This window comes from Sus scrofa, chromosome 13, assembly GCF_054392235.1.
Source record: "Sus scrofa isolate SSC_HxYL_T2T_F1_AM1 chromosome 13, Sscrofa_HxYL_maternal_Yorkshire_Landrace_v2.0, whole genome shotgun sequence".
Classification (NCBI taxonomy): Eukaryota; Metazoa; Chordata; class Mammalia; order Artiodactyla; family Suidae; genus Sus; species Sus scrofa.
The window spans coordinates 19,076,609-19,095,633 of record NC_139395.1 but is presented as its reverse complement, the minus strand read 5'-3'; the positions used below and the strand labels follow the sequence as shown (position 1 = coordinate 19,095,633).

The 19,025-nt window shown below is 38.9% G+C and overlaps 1 protein-coding gene across 29 annotated transcripts in view; it reads left to right on the top strand.

Moving 5' to 3' along the window:
• Positions 1-19,025, top strand: part of TBC1D5 (TBC1 domain family member 5) — a 543,840-nt gene that overhangs the window by 415,723 nt on the left and 109,092 nt on the right. For 25 of the 29 annotated variants that reach the window (XR_014825087.1, XR_014825088.1, XR_014825086.1 and 22 more), the window contains one exon: positions 97-203. Coding sequence is in view for 23 of the 29 variants with exons in the window: in XM_021069679.2 (XP_020925338.2) it covers positions 97-203 (107 nt within the window). In the remaining 6 variants the exon portion in view is untranslated. Of the gene's footprint in view, positions 1-96; positions 204-4,461; positions 4,785-19,025 lie in introns of those variants that run through there. The other 4 variants (XM_084991853.1, XM_084991855.1, XM_084991854.1 and 1 more) reach the window with 1 other exon arrangement.

The following is a 19,025-nucleotide window of genomic DNA, read 5'->3' as shown; positions in this document are numbered from 1 at the left end:
AATCTAAACTGTTATTTTGTTTCTCTTAGTAATGCAGATATGTTAAACCGTATTGCTTCTCAATTGTTTTTTTTTTTTTTTCCCCCTTTTATTTAGTGATCTCTAGTAACTACCAGACTTGTCTTGGCCTTCTGATGCATTACCCGCTAATTGGGGATGTTCACTCACTGATTCTTAAGGCTCTGTTCCTTCGAGATCCAAAGGTAAGCTTTCCAAGTAGGATGTGCGTGCAGTTTTAAGTGGGGTGAAAAATTGGTTTCTGATTCCAAGAATTCCTAGTATAGAATTTGTCTAAAGGCAGATGATTTGTCTAGTGAAAGAATTTCCCTAGAGTTTGAGGCCAAAACTCATATACCTCATGAACTAACTAGCAACTCACAGGCAAATTCAGAGGACATTGCCATAAGAAACCGGAATGCACATCTCCTGTCCCTCAGAAGGTCATTCTGCCCTCCCATCCTCCTTATAACTCAAAGAAGTAGTTGATCAACTACTTCTCTATATAACCAGGCTTCCTGATCATTGGTATCCCGCATAAGGGCCAACTTAGCCAAGTAGAGCCCCAGAGACCATGTGAAGACCGAGACATTACAGCTGTGAAAAAGACCAGTTTCCTCAGAGTTATAATATAATGCAATGGAATACTAAATCATTTCATATTATAAATATGTATTTCTTATTTTGTGGATGAAGAGTAACCTAACCTAATAAAGAATTAAATAGACTTTAATGCCAACTTCTCTATTTGAACTTAAAGTTACCAAATTTTCTTTACACTTCAGAGAAAAAGTGTGCTCTTTTACAACTAATGTTATATTTCTTGAAAATAAGAACATTTAATGATCTAAAAAAATCTGTGAATCCTTGATGCTTTTGAGCCAAACAAAAATATTGGATGAAGTAGAAGAGAGAAAGCTTCAAACACAAGGGCGAGGATGCCAGGCATTGGGTGGTAATCCCAGCCTTTGGTTCTTTGGCAGAACTCCCAGCAGCCGTGTTGGCAGTTGTCAAACTGTCTTTGAGTCAGTCTGTCTATGGATTCCATTGCCAGAGCTCTGTCTGATCGACATAGACTTCTAAGTTCAATGTACATTTTGATTCTAAAGGATTTCTGTCCTTTCCTTGATTGCTGACTTCAACATTTGAGCATATCTTATATTTATTCTTTGCTTGATTTAAAATAATTTTTCCTTGTGCCTATGTCCATTTTATGCAGAAATACACAATATATGTCATTTCCTCTATACAAATAAATTTCATTAAGTGTCAGAAATATAGTCTTTCATTTCTCTGATGCATAAGATAACTTTTTTTTCTGGTAAGGCTTAGTTAGGAGTCAGACTGTGAAAAATGTAAAGTCCCATGTTTGCTTTTATGTATATGTAGGCTTTATAAGTGTATATTTTTAATATGAAATAACCAGGATTATGACATATCTCTAAAAGGAATAAAGAATGAAGTTGCTGGTCAATGAGGTATATGAGTTTGGTCTACAAAATTAAGGTAAAGTCCTTTTGCTCAGCTTTGGAAATTATTACAGTCATACAGAGTGGGAAAAAATGCTAAAATCTTTGAATTCTCTGCTTGTGTGATTTGTTTGGTTTAATTGAAAGGAAAAATGAATATGTTATCTAAATCTATCAATCTTGGTAATTTTTCCCTAGCTAAATATGGTTGATCTTTATATGAATCATTCACTCTTATAGCTGCAGAATTCTATATAACTAAGTTCATGAATGTTATTAGTGGAATCTGTGATTTTAATAGAGTATTTTTAATCTCAATAAGGTATATAATGTAGAGTATACTGAAGCCACTTCTACAATCATCAGTTTTTTTCTCTAAGGTTTAAGAGAAAACAATACCGTAAGTATCTAAAAAAACAGTGTTCCCCTCTTTTACATTCAGGATCCTACCAAGTGAACACATAATCAAGATAATTGCTCAAATGGTAGGACCTTAAACTGATATTTCTGAGACATAGGAAATTGGCAGGAGGAGGGAGTCCGTTTAAAAATGCTTTCGAGAACAAGTTCATGGAATGATGATACTTATAAGGAAAAATAAATAAAGCTGTAGTGTATTAAGAGGTATGGCTAACAAGGTTAGTTTTTGCTAAGTATATGGAATGGCTGATCTGTTGCCATTACATAGTAAATGTCAGATTCTAACTAGCATCACTTGGCACATGTGGTCCCTCACAGTGTGGTGTCTGAGGTCTTGTAAGGAGCCTGCATTGGGAATCTGGACACTAGGTCAAGTCTGAACTCTCATACCAAATATCCTTGCAGTTTGGGGAAATTCATGCTTTCTGAGTCTTGGTGTTTTGTGGTCGAATTAAATTGTCTAACAACCTGCTGCTCTGCCCAACCAGAGCAGCCTTTGCCCATAAAGAACTCACTTGTAATGATCTAATAAGATTCAATCTAGAGGCGTACAAGTACAAATGAAAAAAAAGAAAAAAAACCAAAGTTTTATATATATTATAAAAACAAGAGGACAGAGATTTCAGTGAAGTTCATGTCAATTACAAAATCATAGCAGGGGCCATGTACACTGAGGGGGGAAAAAGAGAGGAAAGATGATGCTAGTACTCCACCCACATCCTCTGAAAATCCAGACCTCAGAGAGCCTTAAGTGGTTTCCATTTATTAGCAAAAATGAAACACTTATGTCAGAGTAAGTGTGTAAACACATCTTTGTGACAAGAACTAATAGAAAGAGGAGATTTGAGGCATCAAAGTACAGTTTCCCATGTCCCAGCTTCAGGTGGCAGCAAAATAAAAATAAACAAGGCACTCTGAGTCTCCCTAAGTTCATTGTCAGCCTTCGGGGAAGCACTTTGTCCTACTGCTGTCCCTAAATCCCAGTGACGACTGTCAGTTGAAAATAGACACTGCAGTAGAGCCTGAGACACTGAGCTTTTCACTTTTTTTTTTTTTTTTTTTTTTTTTTTTTTTTTTTTTTTTTTTACCAGACGTAGGCTTTACTGTGAAAAGAGTTCTCATTTGAACAGACTGAAACAGTGGGCCCTTAAACTGTAATCACAGGCTCATACTCCGTCACAGTCTCCAAGTACTTTGATATGCTTCGTTTGGTCCTCACGACAAACTCCGAGACAGGCAGAGCAGGTCATCTTTCCTCACTCTTTTTTCCATGCAGAGAGGTTAAGGCTGTGTGGCTGTCCCAAGGCCAGAAAGCTTGTGAGCTTCCAAACTAGTGAGTGTGCTTCTGTGACCCTCGTTTCATCTCACCCCTCCTGAGGTTCCCAGCATCTGCTCTGCCTTCTTCAGGAAGCCATTCCCAGGCTCAGCTAGACATATTTTCCCTTTGAGTCCCCACAGCACCTTGTATTTTAGCTATTTGCTTATATCTTCTTTTTTAAAAAAATAGCTACACTCACGGCATATGCAAGTCCCCAGGCCAGGATTGAACCTGAGCTGCAGCTGCAACCTATACTGTAGCTGCAGCAATGTCAGATCCTTTAACCCACTGCATTGGGCCAGGGATCAAACCCGCACCTCCACAGCCAACTGAACTGCTGCAGTCAGATTCTTAACCCACTGTGGCACAGCAGGAACTCTTCTATTTGCTTCTGTCTTTTATCAGTCATTCCTCCTTATAAGCCTACTCATTTGTTAGCATTTAGCTTTGGGTCCTGCAGTGGTTGGTGTTAATAAAACAATGGTTAAAAACAAAACACGACAATGGTGGAATTGAATTGTGACTCAAATGCCAAGCCTCTTCCAATACTGACTCTAATTTAGATGGATCTCACTCACCTTACATACATACTTCTGGAAACCGTGTCCACATTCCACAGAAACCAGAGCCCAACAGTTTGTCAGCTGCCATTTTTATCAAGATGGTGAATTACCCCTACGACGTGAACTTAAAGGGCATCTAGTTCCTTAATTTGCTGTCAGGATTATTTGAAAACCGATACCACCCTCAGACATTTTGGAGAAAGAAGACACAACAAAGAATCTAGATAGTATACTTCACTTAGACTGTCATAACTGCAAAGAACTGAGAATTTAATCCTGCTCCTCCTCCTGTATGTGAACAAACTGAGTGTGAAGAAGTTTAGAGACTTATACAAGATCACAGAGCTTGTCAGAGACAGAGCTAACAATTGAATTCAGGTCTTCCAACCACCTTTACACATAAGAGCTGTAGCTTTACTGGTTTTTAAACATAGTGGGATTTCTAGTGACTGGTATTTCTCATGCAAATTCTTGTATTCCTGGTAGGCATTTATTTGCATTTCTAATAAATGAAATTGCCATATGAATAAGTGACCCCAGACTGTCTTGAAATGTTAAGTATCAGCTATATGAAGAGACTGGGTATGAAATATCTGTAGCATCCTCTCCTCTGTTCATCTTATGATATTGTTTCTCTACTTAGCTCTTCAAACCAGAGTTCTTACTCTCATTTTCTTATCTTTTATCATTTTAGAGCCACTGAGCAGATTTCCAAAAACAATCCACTAAATGAAGTGGAAGGATAGAAGGAGGACAGTCTGAAAAATATGAAGTGATTAAAAAACATTGTTCTAACTGGTTGTTCAAATTCCAAAAAAAATTTAAAAACCCAATTAGAAACAAAAGTCATAGAAAATGTGAACATATTGTGTTCCTTAAATAACCAGATGTTCTCTCCTTCCTGAAGGCAGTAAGGGCTAGGAATAAAAGGTTTAAAACTATTGTTTTAAGTTAACTGTGAATTTTGCAAATCTGTTTTTACCCTTTAGCAAATAAAATTCTAATACGGAAACATAAGCAAAGTAATTTTCATTTTTCGGGGCTCTCTTATTTGTGTTGTATGTTGAAGTGTTAACCTTATCACAAAGACTTATTACAAATGAAATACAGTACATGGATTAACATTTTAGATTATTCAGTAAGAATTTGACAGCTACTGTTTGTTTCCAAGACTAGAATATTCCCCCAAAATTATTTCAAGTAAGTTTGAAAGCATCCCTTTTAGCAGTGAATATTATTGTTTATGAGAGGAAGTTGCTAGAAATAAGACAATTGAATTTTATAGTCATTCTTATACACAGAAAACACACTATAAAAATATAGTGTTGGGTGTTCTTATGCTTGGCCAATTTTGATTTGGCTTTTGTTTGAAGTTATTAAATTTTTGCCTTTTTAAACTATTAAAAGTCTGAATATTCCAATCTCAGATTTTATGAAGGTAATGGATTTTTACTCTTTAATTCCAGAAAACCCCACTATCCATGCCACTTTTTTTAAATGTCAAAAGGCTTTAATAAAATGTCATGAATCGCAATAGAAAAGTGGTGAGTGTATCCATGAGGGGTGATGATGTTAGAAAATGCTGCATTCCAGTGATGCTGTCATGGTACCGTCTTCTGTGAGCAGTGAGGTACCCAAAACCACACACACGGATGCTTTGGAGAGGATGGGCAGTGGCCATGTATTTCCTTTCCTGTTGTTCCCATCGGAGGTTTTGTTCAGATTTCCTAGGATGTTTCTTGTCTGATTTTCATTTTTTTGTTTTTTTGTTTTGTTTTGTTTTGTTTTTGGTCTTTTGGGGGCCTCACTTGCGGCATATGCAGGTTCCCAGGCTAGGGGTCCAATCAGAGCTATAGCCACTGACCTACTCCACAGCCATAGCAGCGCCAGATCCAAGCTGTGTCTGCGACCTACACCACAGCTCATGGCAGCACTGGATCCTTAACCCACTAAATGAGGCCAGAAGCCTGCATCCTCATGGATGCTAGTCAGATTCCTTTCCCTTGAGTCATGATAGGAACTCCTTGTCTGATTTTTCTATTACAAAAAGACTGTGTTACTTCTGTCTTTTTCATCTTTTTTGTTTGTTAGTTTGTTTTCAAAAAGCTAAAGCTTTTCTCTGAGAAGTGCCATTCTTGTGTGTGTTTTCTCTGTTAGTGACCAAAAAGGGTTTTTTTTCCCCTTTGTATCTGAGCTATGTGACTATATATCATTCTTCTTTTATCACTAGATAAAAACCAATTAGATGTTTATTATAGTTAATATTTAGGTATTGGTGACTAATCAGTGATGTTTTTCACATTCAATCAGAAATGTAGACTTTTCAACTTAGACCAGCAGTGAAAAAAACCTTAAGTTTTACTTCTGAGTAAATGGTGACTTTCAAAAATCTGTAAAAGGGTAATGTAAAAATCTTTATTAAGCCGATATTTGAAATTTATTATGTTCAGACATCTCATAAAGTAGAATTGTGTGTTTCTCAAAACTTATTAAGGGTTTCCTAGGGCCTTAAAGAATTAGTTTTATAAACTAATTTTATAAAAATTATTTTTGGATTAGTTTATTAAAGTATTTTGAATTCATTATTCAAAATACTGGTTTTAGTTTTATAAAACTAAATTAGTTTTATAAAAACATTTTGAATTCATTAATTTATTCAGCAGATCTTTACTGTGTATCATCATCCCCTGGGCACTGTTTAGGTCCTGGTGATACAAAGGTGAACCGAGGGAGTTCCCGTTGTGGCCCAGTGGTAATGAACCTGACTAGTATCCGTGAGGACTTGAGTTCGATTCCTGGCCCTGCTCAGTGTGTGATGGATGTGGTGTGGCTGTGAGCTGCAGCTTGGATCCCCCGTTGCTGTGGCTGTAGCCAGCAACTGCAGCTCTGATTCGACCCCTAGCCTGGAAACTTCCATGCGCTGAGGGTTTGCCCCTAAAAAGACCAAAAAAAGGAGAACCAAAAAAGCCCATGTGGCCTTTATCATAATAAATAAGTAAACAAATAAATACTCAGTTTGTCATTGTAATAAAAGAAACAAATGGGGTATCATTGTTAAAATTACAAGAGGAGGAAGAATCTGGGCTGGTGAAAACCTAATTTATGTGGGTTGACCAAAGGGCCCTCTCTGAGGAGATGCCATTTCAGGTGAGAACTGTGGAGGAGAAGGAGCCAGCCAGGCAGTGAGTGGGAAGAAGAGCCTCCAGGGAGGGGAACAGCGGACACAAAGACTCCAAGTAGGAAAGAGCTTGGACTCTTCTTGGAAATGGAAGACCAGCAGAAGGGGGCCTGCCTGATACACACACAGGAGCCTGGGAAGGCTTGGTTGAGGTCACATTTTGAAACACCACAAAGATTGCTGGATTCATGGTGATTCTTCCTGATGATTAAGACATCTTATTATAAACTGCTCTTAACTCTCTGAGCCAGAAGTTCCAAAAACTTCTTAAATGAGTTCCTCACTCGTAAAGCACTTTCTCTTATCCAGACCTCTGGGCTGTCACGTGGGTCCGGCCAGTAGGTTCTTGTTTAAGAGGACTCAGATCAGGACTCTCAACTCTTTTATTCATTCATACATTACTTTTATCTTTTACAAAATAGTCTTAGGGACTTCCTGTTGTGGCTCAGTGGTAACGAACGCAACTAGTATCTGTGGCGATTTGGGTTCCATCCCTGGCCTCATTCATTGGGTTAAGGATCCAATGCTGGCATGAGCCATGGCATAGGTCACAGATGTGGCTTGGACAACGCATTGCTGTGGCTGTGGTATAGGCCGTCAGCTGCACCTCTGATTCATTTTCAACCCCCAGCCTGGGAACTTCCATATGCTGAGGGTGTGGCCCTAAAAAAGCAAAAAACAAACGAACAAGCAAACAAACAAAACAATCTTAGCTGCCTCCTATATGCCAACAGTCTCAGTCTGTTTGCTTTCATTTGTGTCAGCTCATGTTCACTATGTAGTATCAAGGGAACTGGACCCAAGCTTTGAGTCTACCAGATGAGAGTTCTACCAGCTTAAGGACTAGATCTCCAGCAGCATTTGTTCTGTGTCAGCTCAGGAGGGAAGCTCAGAATCCAGGTTCTATATCCATCACAGCCTACTCCGTTTGTTGGGCAAGTCACCTTTTTCTTATAGAATGAAGAACCTAAATCACATGATCTCAAAGGACCCTTCTGCATCTTTTTTAGCAGGATTCAGTTCAACACAGCAGATACATTTTTTTTTCTTTTTTTTTTTTTACTGCTTACTGTGTGCAGAGGATGAGAGCTCATCCGTGTGATTAAGACACAGTACTTTATATATGTGAACAACTAATTGTTATGGCAGGTAAAACGAGTGAGAGTAAGAGAGAGAACAGCTGATGAGGGCTTGGATAGTCAGAAAGGCTTCCAACTGGGCTTTGAAGAATTTTCTTGGAACATGTTATTCCATCTTAAGAAAACAGTGTAAGCAGAGCTCCTGAGAATTACGGAAACAAGTGGCCGGGCCGGGCCTGGCAGTTCTCTAGCCAGAGTCACTCAGGGATCCCTCCGGGACCCCCACCCCCCACCCCTTAACACCTCATGTATTAGCAGACACTAAGTTTTTAAAGTCCATCACATCTGTAGGGAATCTTATTTGATAGTATTTTATTTGGCTTTAGTTTATATAATGTTTCAACTTGTGTGTTATTTGACATAATGTTTTAAGTGGAAAGTCAATGTGAAAACGAATCATTGGCTAAAATAGTGACTTGTGGTAACAACATTTACTCAAAATAAGCTTGTCTTTGTTGAGATCTTTAAAGTCACTTATGAGAAGGTTAGTGATTTTTATTTTGGGTGCCCAAAGAACAGGAAATACAACCAATTATAGTGGTGATTTTTTTTCCCTCGTGTAATTAAAAGAAGAGGCTAGAAGCCATGGTTAATTCTCTTTTTATTAACAATAAAACAAAATCTGCAAACAAATTCTCTGCTTTTTTATTTGATATTTTACAAGTAAGGAAGTAGATTTCTAGATCTCCCAAAGCCTAGATTTGGCTTTTAAGGAGAAATATTTATTTTAAATAGATTACTTATTACTTAAACTTTCAGAGCTATTAGTCCTATGCAGGTATGTTTAGAAAGGCACTCTGAGGCCCCAAATGTAGAAGTATTAAAGTGTATCAAGTGTCATAGTGAACTGTCTGTTCTGTGTCCATGCAGCTAAGGAATGGAGTGTCCACGCTGCCTCACTGCTAACTTGCTGTTACACCATCAGATAAATCCCTGACCCTTCTGCCACCTTACAGTCAGGTTCATTAATTGCTTTTCCAAAGGGGTAGGTGACTGGTAAGGCGTAATTAGCCTGTAATCTCTGAACATCATTCCCAGTTCTGAGTGCTGAGAACCTAGCTAATCCCTCGTTTTCCTTCTTAGATGTGAAGTAGTTTGTTCAAAAACAAAAGGTACTACTTTGATTTGTCTCTAGGTCATCCTAATGTTATGGTTTAAATAAACTGAAAGCTATAAATGACAAATTATGACAAAGTTTATAAACTTAAAACTGAAAAAATACAAAAACATAATTGTTTTTAATCTAAGTAGGTATGGCCACAGTAAATATTTTATTTGCCCTCTAAATAGCTAAGCTCAGTAAGTATATTATTGCTAATTTAAAATATTAAATAGGAGTTCCTGCTGTGGCTCAGTAGGTTAAGGATCTGTCATTGGTTTTTCAGTGGCCCAGGTCACTGCTGAGATGCACGTTCAATCCCCAGCCTCTTATAGTGGGTTAAAGATCCAGCGTTGCCACAGCTGAGGCATAGGTCACAACTGTGGCTTGGGTTCAATTTCTTGCCTGAGGAGTTCCCGTCGTGGCGCAGTGGTTAACGAATCCGACTAGGAACCATGAGGTTGCGGGTTCGGTCCCTGCCCTTGCTCAGTGGGTTAACGATCCGGCGTTGCCGTGAGCTGTGGTGTAGGTTGCAGACGCGGCTCGGATCCCGCGTTGCTGTGGCTCTGGCGTAGGCCGGTGGCTACAGCTCCGATAAGACCCCTAGCTGGGAACCTCCATATGCCGCGGAAGCGGCCCAAGAGATAGCAACAACAAAACAACAACAACAAAAGACAAAAAAAAAAAAAAAAATTTCTTGCCTGAGAACTTCCGTATGCCATGGGTGTGGCCAAAAAAAATTCTTTTAATTAAATGTATTGACTTTATAGGAAGAAAAGTCAATACATTCAAATAGTTAAATGCATAGCCGTACTCAGCTAACTTTGTTTTATTTAAATACTTTGCACATAAAGTCCAAAACAAAAATAAAGCCACAAAATATTTTATCATGGAGAATGTTTAAGTATACTTCACCCATTTCAAACAATTTTATGGTTACCATATTGGGACATGTGAGTTGGGTTTGCATATTACAAGGTGGTGGCTGGACTGCTCACATGACCTCAGAGTTCCCCCACCCTCCCTCCCAGGGCCCAGGCAGACACTTGTGTGTCTCTGAGAGGGCTTCCCCCTATAGCATTTGCTGTATAAGGTTCCCCTGTGCCCTTAGTGACATTTTCCAAGTGTCTTCATAATAATTGGAATAGTTCTTTATTTCCTTGTTCTTTTCCCTGATTTTAAAGAAGAGTTTTAGTTTCATTTCTCTACATTCTTTCTCCAAATGCTATTTTTATTTATTCAGCCCATGTTTTCCTGAGCTTCCTGCTGTGTGCCAGTAGTACCTATAGTTTCTTCTCCTGGTTGAACCATGTAAAGAAGGGTGAACAGGATTTATGGCAAGTGGAAGGAATACCCCCTGGGCTGGTTCCCTCACCTCCTCAGATATCATGTCCTCTCAGGAGGCCTGTCTCAGTCACCTGGCAGACGGCCCTGTCCCCACTTCCCACCACCCCTAATCCCATAGCAATTATCACCTTCTGTCTTAGTAAATAACTTACTTATTTCTTACTTTTAAAATTTTCTGTCTTCTTCTAACAGTGTATCACTTTCATGAAGGCAAAGCTTTTAGACTCTTTCATATTCTAGTACCCAAATACCTACAGTAATGAATGAACGCACGAATGAGCGAATGGGTGAATGAACAAGTGGTGACTGAGGAGAAATTATGCTGTTCGTTACAGTTCAGTTCTGTAGTGTTCATTGCCTCCTGTACCAGGTACTAGGGATGCAGTGAATTAGAGAGATATGTCCCTCTTCACAGAGCTTATAGGCTAACACAGTGCATCTTAATGGGTGTGCCAGAGAGGCACCCGCAGGGGCTTGTTCCATATACAGACTCCAGACAGTCTAAGATGAATAGCTCTGTGAAGGATCCAGAAGTCTGTATTCGTAACTGTTGCAGAACTGGCAGCCACGGACAACACTAGAAGCAATAGATACGAGATTGAGATAAAAATTACTACACAGACTGAAAGCCAGACACCTGAAAATGGAAACCTGGCTCGAAACCAGTGGTTTCCAGAGGGAAACTGTGTGTACCCAATGATAATCAGTGGAGCACAGGAAGAAAATAAGGAAGCTTCTGTTTACTTGCATTTTTCTGCCAAAACAGAAAAGAAAAACTGAGCTTTGCCTTTTGATGTACCGATAAACATTGGCCCTTTTGTCGCTCGGTCCTCATTGCCTATCAGGTCTCCTAAGGAGTGCGTTCCCCTACAAAGGCATTGACAGTGACACTCCCCCTTCCCTTGTTTCTACCACCTTGTGCCTTATTGTTCCTTCCATACGCCCAGTTAAGTGGCTGTATGGGTTATATTAAACAATGGCATATATACAATATTAAAACGATGTGCGGGGCCAGGAACATCTATTGTGGGTTTACAAGGTATCTTCTGCTAAAAAGAGTTGCCAAACATAACTTCTTTTTGAAAAAAATAAACATACTTCAGATTTCCTTACTCTAATGTGATGACAAGTAGCTATCAGTATTAAGGTACCATGCAAATATTTTTGAATATATAAATAGTTTCTCTCTTCAAGGTAATGGTGACATTTTAATAACGAGTGAAAATAAGAGCTTTTTCAAAGGAATTCATGCTGTGGAAAGAACATTTTAAAACTGGATATTTGGCAATGTTTTGTCGATTTGCAATGTTCTTGCCAAAGATGATTTAAGTGTATCACTTCTTTACAACTCTCAAAGTACACTCAAAGATTATGGAAACAGAATTTTCTAACTTGGTTACTAATCTTCCAAATGAAGAGATAAAATCAGTTTTGAATCCATTTTTTGAAATGTAGAAATATAACATCTTCAATTTTTAAGAAGTGTTGGATGATAGTTAACTTTATGTGTCAACTTGATTGGGCTAAGAGATACCCAGGTAGCTGGTAAAACATTATTTCTGAGTGTGTGTCTGTGAGGGTTTTTCTGCAAGTGGTTATTAGCACTTGAATCAGCAGGCCAAGTAAAGAAGACCCTCCCCTCCCAGTGTGGGCACGTCACCTCCACAATGACATGAGCTAGTAATAAATCTCCTCTTATAGATCCATGTACATCCTACTGGTTTTCCTTCTCTGGAGTGCCCCGATAGTACAAGCTGGTTAACAGTGAGAAGACAGAAAAAAAATTTTTTTTGCTTTCTTTTTTCTTTGTCTGTTTGTCTTTTCTAGGGCCGCATGTGCAGCATATGAAGATTCCCTGGCTAGGTAGGGGTCTAATTGAAGCTTTAGCCACTGGCCTACACCAGGGCCACAGAAACGCCAGATCTGAGCCACGTCTGTGACCTACACCACAGCTCACGGCAATGCTGGATCCTTAACCCACTGAGGGAGGCCAGGGATGGAACCCACAACCTCATGGTTCCTAGTCAGATTCGTTTCTGCTGAGCCACAATGGGAACTCCCTAAGAAGACAGAAATTTTACGAGCAAATTTTTAACAAAAACCATAGCATAATTGATGGATTCCAAAATAAACACCATTTTAGCAAGAGCAGCCAATGATGTCCTTCCTCCATTCAGACTGTATCTCTTTGTGAAGTAGCCTTTTCTGCAGTGTCATTCACATAAAATGACTATCACGAAGCATTTACTCAAGATTTTCAAAAAGTAAAGAAGCTTAGTGAATCACATTACTGCTGTTAAACATGTACTTTTAGGAAGCAAAAAATACTGTAATACATAAACTATTATAAAATTAAATATAGTTTATCTCACATTTAAAAATTATTAATGGATTAATACAAGTGGTACATGCCTGGTGTGTAATAAACAGACAATGTCAAAAGTCATGCCCCCTTGATTTTTAACTAGCAAAGGAATAATGAAAATTGAGAGATCCTTGCTCCAGATAAGTGGCTCCAGAAAATGGATCCAGTTGATTCTAATGCTTAATCAAGATGAGAGTCTTAAGGCTGACTTTTGGCCCACATGTAATTCCAGAGTTCCCCAGACACACCCATTAGCAGGGGCACCTTAGGAAGACACAGGCCTTACTCTTATCCACACGAATAAGGGAGTTCTTCTGAATCCCTCTAGGTAAATTTATGCTTTAGTATCTTCTGGACCATTGAATTTCACTGAGAAAGGTCCCTAGTTCCACTCCGGTCCTCTTGCTGTATTCTTATAATTTGGATTCATTATGCACCTTTTCTAGATGGTACTAATGATGAAAATGTAATTCCTTTAAGACATTTTAATTCATTTAAGACTTTAAGACATTCCTATAAGTTAGACTACACATGTTGTAATTTTTTTTTTATTTCCTCAATACGTTATTTTTTTTCCTACTGTACATCATGGTGACCCAGTTACACATACATGTATGCATTCTTTTTTCTCACATTATCATGCTCCATCATAAGTAACTAGACATAGTTCCCAGTGCTACACAGCAAGATCTCATTGCTAATCCATTCCAAAGGCAATAGTCTGCATCTGTTAACCCCAAGCTCCCCAACCATCCCACTCTCTCCCCCTCCCCACTGGCAACCACAAGTTTATTCTCCAAGTCCATGATTTTCTTTTCTGTGGAAAGGTTCAAGTGGGCCGTAAAAAGGAATAAAATAATGCCATTTTCAGCAACATGGATGCAACTAGAGACTCTCATACTAGTGAAGTAAGTCAGAAAGAGAAAGACAAATACCATATGATATCAGTTATATCTGGAATCTAATATATGGCACACATGAACCTCTTGTAATTTTTTTAGAGGTTGAGATCCTATAATTACACCTTCATTTCCTCCTGAGGCCTGGTAAGGGTGAGGTGAGGTACCTAAAGTCATCTAGAATTCAGTGGGAGCACCAAGCCCAGCCCCCTGGCTTCTGTTCGCAGTCTGGAGCCATCTCTCTTCCTCCTCCTTGGCCTTGCCCTTCTTGCAGAACTTCCTCAATACTCCAACACTCAGGTTTACCCCCCTTCCTGAGTGGCCACAGGAAAATTAAGACAAGCTCTTTGATCTTATGCCATAAACACAGAACCATCACAAAGCTGATTACCCTTCCAAAGACAGTTGTCTACTTTTCACTCCTTTTAGATTCATGGTCTGAATTCTGAGTTCAGAAATTGGTGTTTTGTTAATTAGTTTGCCACATCTGGCCTCCAGGTTCACCCAGTGAAATTAATAGGGGAAATATAAAAATATAATAATAATTGCTATTCTATAATCAAATTGACCTTTGAGTTTTTGTCTTCACCACATGGTTACAGTGGCTGCCAACCACAGGGAGGACAATAAAATAGAAAATGAGAGCAGCCAGGAGAGGCAGTTCATTGAATCAAGAGTTCAGGTTTTTGTGCACACAATACCATTCTTTTTTTTTTTTCCCTGTCTTTTTACCTTTTCTAGGTAAAAAGATTCCCAGGAGATTCCCAGGCTAAGGGTGGAATCAGAGCTATAGCCACCGGCCTATGCCAGAGCCACAGCAATGTGGGATCTGATCCGAGTCTGCAACCTACACCACAGCTCACAGTAATGCTGGACGCTTAACCCACTGAACAAGGCCAGGGATTGAACCTGCAACCTCATGGCTCCTAGTCGGATTCATTAACCACTGCGCCACAATGGGAACTCCCGTTCTTAACTGTTTTGACAGCCCCTCAGGTTTATCTTCTGTAGTGTTTACTGAAAATGCGTGGAAGAGAGGTGAAGTGATGAAGTTGAGAACTATGAGATATTGCACAGAATCGTCAGCTCTAGTGACCGTCATCTTGTGAAAGGCTGGGATTTGATCTTTTCTGGCCTTTTCTTAAAGTCCCTATTTTGATACAGGTGCCTGGTTCATCACTTCCCTCTTTCTTTCTGTAGCAATAGCAGTAAAAATAGTATTTCAGATCATTCCACTAAAGTAAATGTATTATGATGCTTACATGGTTTGAGCTATCTTTGAGGAACAAGGTAGGAAAATTTAAAGAAATTGGAAAAATGACAGGAATACTTAGAATTGTTTTTCATAAACTCAGAAAAGAGATAAACCCTTTACCCTTATCTTTCCAGGCAGTATCTGGAGAAATCCTACCAGATTTTTTTGTAAAGATTCTAATTGAATATATCTATTATATATTCCACTTACTAGAGGACCTACTGAAGAGAATGTCAGCTGATAATTTTAAATCAACTACTTAATTTATGTAATTGATAACATGTAATTTAAGCTCTCTTACTTAAACTTCCTTAGTTCTTTAGACTAAGTAACTACACAGGAAACAGTATTTGAGATAGCACTGAACAAAAAACTAAAATTTCAGAAATAGGAGGTCATTCAGAAGGAACTGACCTCTGATTAAACACTGGAGAAGACATTTCCTGGTCACAGAAGTAGCACAGCTTAGTGCCCTAAAGGATTACATTGGAGGATTTACTGTGTGTGTATGTATATTATTATTAAAATTATAGTCATTTTCCACTAACCATTCCTTTTGCTGTAGGGAAGCAAACAGTGGGATGTGGATAGTGCAAATACTCTATTTCCTTTGTCTCCTGTTTTCTCATTTTCTTCATTTCCTTTTTTTTTTTTTTTTTTTTTTTTTTGTCTTTTTGCCTTTTCTAGGGCCGCTCTCGCGGCATATGGAGATTCCCAGGCTAGAGGTCTAATCGGAGCCGTAGCCACTGACCTACGCCAGAGCCATAGCAACTCGGGATCTGAGCCACGTCTGCAACCTACACTGCAGCTCACGGCAACACTGGATCCTCTATCCACTGAGCAAGGCCAAGGATCAAACCCGCAACCTCATAGTTCCTAGTTGGATTTGTTAACCACTGCGCCACCACGAGAACTCCATTCATTTCCTTTTTTAAAAAAATAAAATTTAAGTATGAGCTTCTTGAAAACAGAATATGTAGAGAATAACTTCAGGGAGGATTTAAGAAAGTATCAACAAAGGCTTAATGAATGGATCCAGAGTTTGGGATGGCAGACAATTAGCTGTGTTTCCTAGGTACCCACCTGTTGGTTGAGTTGGTGGGAAAATACATAGATGCGCAGGTTTGTGAGTATGGTGTAGGTGTAAGAAGGTGGGATAACGAGTTGGGTTTGAGTAGAATATCCAGAAGAGCTCTCCAGATGGAAACTGGGAATGTGTATCTAGAGCTCAAGGGAGAAATCTGGACCAGACTACAGATTTAGAAATCTTGAAATGTGGATATTAATTGTAGGGGAGGGAATGCAGGTCACCTCAGGAATGATCAGAAGAGAGCTGGGGAGGGAATCATAGGACATAGCAGTAGCGGCAAAAGGAGGGCACATGTGGAGAAGACTCAGAATGTAGGAAAACCATGAGGTGATAGTTACATTTACAGATTTTTTTAAGGTTATTTTTATTAATGTACCATTGGTTTATAACATATGGCTCATGTGTAAAACATTCTATTTCTACTTCTGCATGTTCTACAAAGTGCTTACCACTAAAAATTTAGTTTCCGTCTGTCACTGTTCGGTTGACCCCCTTTATGCATTTCACCAGCACCGCTCCCTTGCCTTTCCCCTCTGGTAACCAGTACTCTCTTCTCAGTATCTTCATATTTGTTTGGTTTGGTCTGTTTGGGGGTTTTTTGATTGTTTGTTTTTTGCTTTTTAGCCACCTGTGGCTTATGGAAGTTCCCAGGCTAGAAGTCGAATCAGAGCTATAGCTGCCAGCCTAAACCACAGCCATAACCATGAAGGATCCAAGCCATGTCTGTGACCTACACCACAGCTCATGGCAACGTTGGATCCTTAACCCACTGAGCAAGGCAGGGATTGAACTCATATCCTCATGGATCCTAGTCAGCTTCATAACCCACTGAGCCACAGGAGGAACTCCTTGGTCTGTTCATTTATTTTGTTTGTTTGCTTGTTATATAGTCTGCATATAAATGAGATCATATTGTACTTGTTCTCTGTCTAACTTATTTCTCTTATATACTGCTCTCATGGCTCATCCATGTTGTTCAAAATTTCATCCTTTTTTATGGCTGAGTAATGTTCCATTATATATGTATACCACATGAGAAGATAGAATTATAATTGCCTAAGTGCAGATAGTCCCAAAAACATGGAAGTGGTCAGTGACAAATGTTGTAGAGAGATCAGCTGAAATTGAAAATTAATAAGGAACCCTTTTGAAAGTCACTGAGGTATTTATGGTATGCGTTGAAGGAGAAATAAAAGTGTCCTTTCAGACTGAAATAGTGACACAAGCAAAAAGCAAACAAAAGACAAGCAAAAAAATTATAGACACTTGCAAAATTAAAAAAGGAAGAGAGAATTGGAGATAATATGGAGATAGAAGTGCAGATAAATCCGCAACTAGTGTTGTTGATAACAAAGGGCAAATTATTTTCAAGTACATAGATAATACAGCATTTCCTAACCAGATCCATACTAAAGTAATATGCCCAATTTTTCATTCTTAATTTTGAGATATGAGAAATTATGAAATAATGTGTGAAGGCATGTAAACATTATTTAAAAGAAACACAGGTAACACTAAAAAAAAAAAAAAAAAAAAATCAAGCCTTTATACCTGAAACTGTGATTATTTCACCCCAAAGGAAAACTAAGAATTAGTTAACAATGTTCTTCACACTTTCCTGAACTCATGTAAATGAGAGCAGCCACTGGTATGTGTGGCCAGAAGAGATTTGAAGATAGAAATGGAGTCCGTTCCTGGCTGTACCCTTATTCTCTCTATGACTGGCCAAACTGCTAACCGTTCTAGCCTGTTCCTTTGCCTGTAAAATGGTGATGGGTTTCTTGTGAAAATTCTAGGAGTATGAGATAGTGCTTGTAGAGTGCCTGGGTGGTCTGGCATCACTAAAGGAGAGCTGATGTTCTGTGGGCATTTTCTAAGAGACAGAAACAAGGCCAAAGCGACTAGATGCCCTTTGGGGTGCATTTAACCTGTGTGTGGGGGGGGGTTCTTTAAATTTAGTGTTTAAATGATGCCTCATGAATGAGCAGGATTACTCCTAAACCTCTTAATTTTCTGTATCCATTTATGTAGTAAACTTCCTAAATAATTGAATGTATTGCTATTTGTTGATTTTTAAGTATTATCTATTGCTTTTGATGAAGTTGTATATACAGGTAAAGTTTGAGGGTTCTAAACATCATCAATCATTAAATAGTGCTGTCTAGAAAAGTAAGTCACATTTTCATAGCTGATGAGAGCTCTAAGACAGACAAAAATTTTCCTCACTGCTGCACTGCTTCTCGCCATAACTACCCCCCCACCCCGCCCCAAAGCAGACATAGTTGACAACCACTCTTCCTCTGATTGCTAATCCACTGTCACTTCTGGGAAGTCCTCCCTGATTCCCTGATGACATACCCCCTTCCCCATTACACACTTTCACAGCAACATATGCTTCCTTTCCTAAGTACTCAGCATAGACACAGTCTTACATTGACGTGTATAATTATTTTGTTATCTCCTCCTCTAGCTCCTTAAGGGTAAAGTCATGACTGTTGTGTCACCAGTGTACTCCTGGCACCTAGCACAGTGCCTGACACATGAGAATTATTTGGATAGAAGGATTCAAGAGTGGGTGGATGGATGGAGACCGGCGAGTGTTTCTTTCCATGTTATCTTTACCTCCAGCTCTGTGTTGACTTCCTTCTACTTGGGTTGCTCTTTCTACCTTTCTTCTGCTGGCAACTTTACAACCTTCCTTCCCATCCAACTGAAACACCATTTCTTGGTTTTAAAATGATGGCCAGCTTCTCACAGTTTTCTAGTGAAACTCTTATGAAGACCTAGACAAATGAAAACAATATCACACCACAAAACAAAGCAAAATAGTCAGACAACCTACTGCCTGCAAGAAGTTCAACTCAATTAGGAAAAGTTAATTATATT